Source organism: Nomascus leucogenys, chromosome 18 (assembly GCF_006542625.1).
Source record: "Nomascus leucogenys isolate Asia chromosome 18, Asia_NLE_v1, whole genome shotgun sequence".
NCBI classification, from domain to species: Eukaryota; Metazoa; Chordata; class Mammalia; order Primates; family Hylobatidae; genus Nomascus; species Nomascus leucogenys.
In genome coordinates this window covers 66927091-66932590 of record NC_044398.1, presented here as the reverse complement: position 1 = coordinate 66932590, position 5500 = coordinate 66927091, and the positions used below count along the sequence as shown (strand labels likewise).

General features: G+C 43.2%; 1 protein-coding gene across 1 annotated transcript; it reads left to right on the top strand.

Moving 5' to 3' along the window:
• Window positions 1-2966: 2966 nt before the first annotated feature.
• Window positions 2967-4758, top strand: LOC115831252 (inhibin beta B chain). The gene is given in 3 exon segments (XM_030798719.1): window positions 2967-2990; window positions 4005-4256; window positions 4612-4758. Coding segments are annotated over 3 exon segments (423 nt in total).
• The last annotated feature ends 742 nt before the right edge of the window (window positions 4759-5500 follow it).

Here is a 5500-nt window from a genome sequence, read left to right as displayed (position 1 = left end):
AATGAATAAACCCATACGTAGACATTGGGGTAAATGTTAATTTATTTTATTTTATTTTTTTACTGTTAGGGCACTCAACCAAAAACTTAAAGACCATTGCATTAAATAAATATGTGATACCCTACCCACAGAAAGGACTTGCAATTTATAGTTTATAAAGCATCTTTATATATATTATCCCAAGTCTAAGAAGACACTGAGCATATTATCAAGTATATACTTTTCATCTGCTTCTGATTCTTACCACATCTAAATGGACAGAGCTGAATGGTGAGGCTACAGGCATACTAGAGTCAATGACTTGAGCAGTCAATGCTTCCTTCTTCCCTGATGAGGCACTTGATAGGTTTTGCAGGGCCTCAGAGAAGTTGGCTCATATTTTGCTAGCATGCATTTTCATCATACACACTCAGCTTTAGCTTGGCAGTGACACATGAAATATAAAATCTATTGAAATATAAGCTGAACATATCATTGGCCAACATTTTTTCCAGTGTGATGGTTGATGAATGGTCTTTTTCGGTGTTTACTTTTCAATGTCCTATGAGACAAGCATACAAAAACGTTTACCGTAGACTGCAATCTGGTCTCTCCTGTCTGCATGATTCATTTTCAGATTTTCTTGTGTAAATGAAGCTGAAGATGCTAACAAAACAACAGCTGCTTAGCTATAAATTAGTAAAACAAGTTTCTCATCCAAGATTATTATTGAGGTTTTATTTAAAGCAATTTACAAATTCATGAAGGATTTTACTTAACACATTCACACTTGAAGCCATTTAGGGAAGGCCTGGGGATTAGATGGGAGCTGCCCCCTTTCCTCTTGCTGAGAAGTTGGAGATTAATTTATTTAAACAAAAAGGAAAGCCACATTTGCTAGAAATTCCATAAGCTCACTACATATTTAATTGGGGTTCCATAAGAACCTGCTCATTAAAAAGCAAAGAATATAAGCTCAAAAGAGAGTTATCATCAACCTCTCATTGATTAGAAAAATAACACAGACGAGGTAGGGATAATTAGTGGGAAACTTAGGCACACAAATTATTAGCTTTTAAAGAATTCTGTTCTCAACTTAAAAAAAAAAACCTATTCCTATTCTTTTTCCTTTTACCAAAGCTTGTTTTTCTAAATTGAATTATTTTATCCTTTGCTTTTGCTTTGTATTTCTTCATTTTTAAGGAACAAAAGCCCAAAGGAATTGTCTTAACATAGAATCTACTCTGCATAGACAGCTGACTCAGCCCTGCCATGGGTAGGTCATTACCTACTTTTTCCTCAGTTTCCCCATCCACAAAACAAGGATAATCACACCTACCTCATAAGCTTGTTTCACTAACATTAGCTAATGAATTTACACGCAAGCTTTCTAAAGATGGACTGTTCTGATTACCATTACTTATGGTATACTTATTTACATAATTTGGGACATTGAATTTCTTAATGAGAATAAATAAACCTCAAGTTTAGAGAAACTAAACTTTTTTTTTTTTTTTTTTTTTGAGACGGAGTCTCACTCTGTTGCCTAGGCTGGAGTGCAGTGGCACAATCTCGGCTCACTGCAACCTCTGCCTCCTGGGCTCAAGTGATTCTCCTGTCTCAGCCTCCTGAGTAGCAGGGATTACAGGTGCACACTACCACGCCCAGCTAATTTTTGTATTTGTAGTAGAGACGGGGTTTCACCATGTTGGTCAGGCTGCTCTCGAACTGCTGACCTTATGATCTGCCCACGTCGGCCTCTCAAAGTGGAGAAACTAAACTTATATTGTACGTGTCAATGTGATTTGGTCTTTTAAGAAAAGCAAATTATTGTGAAATGCAGGTTAATTTGTTAATGAAGGATGCCTTACTCTGTATGTTTAATTGACAGATTATTCCTACACTATATTTATATATAATATGCTCAAAATAATTTGTTAAGTGTTAGGAAACATGAAGAAGACAATATTGGCTTCTTGTATATGTTATTTTTTGAAGATCTTGATTTGTACTCTCCGAAAAGAAAACAAAAGAATGTTGGGAGCATGAATCCCAAATGCTACTTTTCTTATGTGGGTACTTCCCACATAAGAATCTGGTATTTTCAGATTTAGTGAATTTCGTCCTTTTAACCTGAAGGAGTTTTTTGTTTGTTTGTTTCTGTTTAAAAAAATTTCAGAACCACAAACACACTAGGTATAGTGTATTATCAATGAATCAAAATACACTTATTGGGCATCCTCTATGTACTAGTTATGGTATAAATAATGTGGATGAGTGATTTTCAAAGCGGTCTCAGAACCAGCATTATCAGCATCACCTGGCAACTTGCTCGAGAGGTTAATTCTTGGACCTCATTTAAGACCTATTGAATCAGAAACTCTGGGAATGGGGCCTAGCAATCTATGTCTTAACAAACGCTCTAGGTGATTCTGATGTTAGCTAAAGTCTAAGAACACAAAGGTGAGTTAAATGGAGTGTTTGTAACTTGCAAACTGTGCACACCTGTCCTTGTTTCCAGCATTTGGACCAACACAGTCTGTCAGAGCATGTCTTCCACATAAGTGCATCTATTCACTAATTATGTACTTGTGTTTTTGAGGTTGCGTTTGAGAAACACAATCTGTATTATCACTTCTTGCACCTCCATTCTGTAAACAGGAGTAAGTATTGAAGTTGTTCTGGGAGTGGGAGTTTCTCTCACCTGAAGTTAATTTCTCTTGAATGCGTGATCAGCCTCAAGCTGTGGGGGTTAGAATAGGGCCTACACCTGGGCAGATGGCTAGTTAAAGACAGTGAAGGGGAAGGCCTGCTTCTGAGAGCAGGTACGATGGAGGGGGGCTGTGGGAGAAGTGGCAGCTCCTGGCTCATTCCTGGGCTCTTGGCTCTGGGTCTTTGGTGCACGTGTTTGAGCTCAGTAGAGACGTTTGACTGTCCCAACCCGATGCTGTCTTCCCACATAAATGAGATCTTCTCTGCCAGGCAACATGGTTTTACCCTCACATTCAAAAGTAAGTAGCTGGAGCGCTGGTCTTTGCCAGGGAAGGAGTGATCCAGAAGCTGCCTGGCAGCATTTTGTGGGGCTGGTCAGGGAATGGGGTGTAAATGACAACAGATATTAAGGGCTCTTGTGAGTAGAGCAAGGAGTTGGGGACAGAATACTCTTCAGCTGGTATAGCAGAAAAGGAATCTGCTTCCTGGTTTCAGCTCTGCAGGCTTGGTATGTAGGATGTCTTTAAGCTTTATGGCTGATGCCCTAAAGTTCTGTGTGTAAGGATGCTCTAAAGTGTGAAGTACACAGCTGCTAGGCTGGGCAACTACAGTGTTTTAGGGGATACAACTGGGCAAGTGGCTTGTCTTAGGTTATGGTGACTGGAATGGTTTTCAGTACTAGGGCAATCATTCTGACTTAATTCCAGGGTAGGGTGATGGGAGTTGAGGAACCTCAGCCCATTCCTGGCTGCTGTGGACTAAGCACTGGCTTTGACAAGCTGAGACTGCTAAGTCTTTGTCCTATCCTGCAAGGCTGGGTAGTGGAGAGTAAGAAGCTGAAAGGGAGGTGGGACTTTCCATGATAGCAGCCTCCTGGAGCTTCCCCTCTTCTTTCCCTACAGGCTCAGTTCCTACACAGCTACTGGCTTCTCTGTTTTGAGGCAGTTCCCTTCTTGCGGGTTTCCTTGATAAAGCTATAGGCTTGGGTGCCCATTGTCCCCCATGCCACTGAGCTTGTTCTAGAGTTTGAGGACCATCGAAAGGGCCTCCAAAGATTCCTTTTGGGGTCTTTCCCCATTATCTTTTCGTCCTACCAGTCAGAGGGAGGGTCATTACTGGAGATCTACTATTTACTCACATATTGGATGGAGGTGGTGCCCAACCTCTTGGCAGAGACAAAAATTCCAGCCACTGATGTTGCTGATGCCAGCTTGAATGAGTGTTCCAGTATCAAAAGGAAACGAGATGTAGTGTTGCTGTTTGTGACCTTGTCCCACACACAGCCACCTCTGTTTCACTTGCCTTATGTCCAGAAACCCTTTATCCCTAATGTGGAGCAGCTGATCCTGGGGATCCCGGGCCAGAATCACCGGGAGATAGGCCATGGCCAGGATATGTTTCCAGCAGAGAAGCTCTGCCATCTGCAGGATCACAAGGTAAACCTTCACAGAGCTGCCTGGGGCAAGTGTATGGTTGCACCCAAGACTCTCAGCTTCCCTTACTGACAGAGGACCTGCCCGGCCTTCAACAGTGAGCTCCGTCATTCCAGCTCTGAGTGCTGTAAGGTAAGACATGGAGCCTCATTCTTTCTCTTCTGGGGTCATATTGGGATAGCACTAAGTGCTCAACTCTCTAGGCCTGGCTCCTTTTGAGTCAAGGAAGCCATTGAAGTTGGCAATTACGTAATCTAGCACTGATGCAGTGTGTAGCATCTTCCCCGCACTGTGACCTTATCCCTTATCTTTGTTCATAAGAAACAACATCAGCTTCCTAAAGATTGTTCTGAAACAGCCCTGATCCAGCAGCTTCTTCCCAGGCCCTCCTTCTCTCTTCCCATGTATCCCCGACAAGTCTACTGATGGCCTTAGGTATGAGGCTGTGGCTATGAGGCACTCACCATTCTGCCATGTGTTTCTGCAGAGGGGAGTACCTACATGTCCCTGGCTCTTCCAGACCTGCCATCCCACCAGGGTCAGACTCTTCTCCCTGATGGTCCAGGATGACAAACACAAGATGAGTGTGCACTATGTGAACACTTCCTTGGTGGAGAAGTGTGGCTGCTCTTGAGATACCCCAAAGCCTCCTACTGGCCTCAGGGCCACCTAAGTCTCAGGACGCTAGTAGGGGGTGGCATTAGTTTTCATAGCAACTAGAACTCTTTGAAGGGAGGTGGGATTTGGTTTGTTTCTCAAAGAACAGCAAGAAGGATGGCATTACGGCAGTTAACCCCTCTTAGATGCTTCTCTTTGATGTGGGCAGGGGCCCCCTAGTGCTGTGCTCAGTCACTCCTACTGGGAAGCTGGGCCCATTGAGATGTCTGACTATGGCTGTCCCAGATTGTGAGTGAGCTGGGCTTAGTGCCACCTCTGGGGTCATTTAGGTGGGGAAAGAGGAACTGGAATTGGACGCATGTCAGCTCTTGGGGTAGGAGTAAAATTGTTACCGGTGTTAAGCTGGCTTCGGACTCTTTTGAGCTATTCAGCTGCTATCATCCTTCTCTGTACCATTGGCCTGGGGCTGGTCCAGAATTGGCCTCAGCATGTACATTCCTCCTCACCTAACACTCCTGGCCTCTTTAGAGTGAGTGAGGACTCTGTGGAAGAAAGCATTCTGTCATGGGCTAGTCATGGGCAAAGGGCCCAAAGGCCTTCACAACCTGGTGTCAGATGGGAGCCTGAGAGTGGCGGATGTTGCTTGACTGATTGGAGGCGGCCTCTGGCCTCATGGAAAGTTTGTCTCACTATCATTTAAGGAACTTGATGATACTAGCTTTTCTACTATCTTTAATAAAACTATAGTACCATTGTGG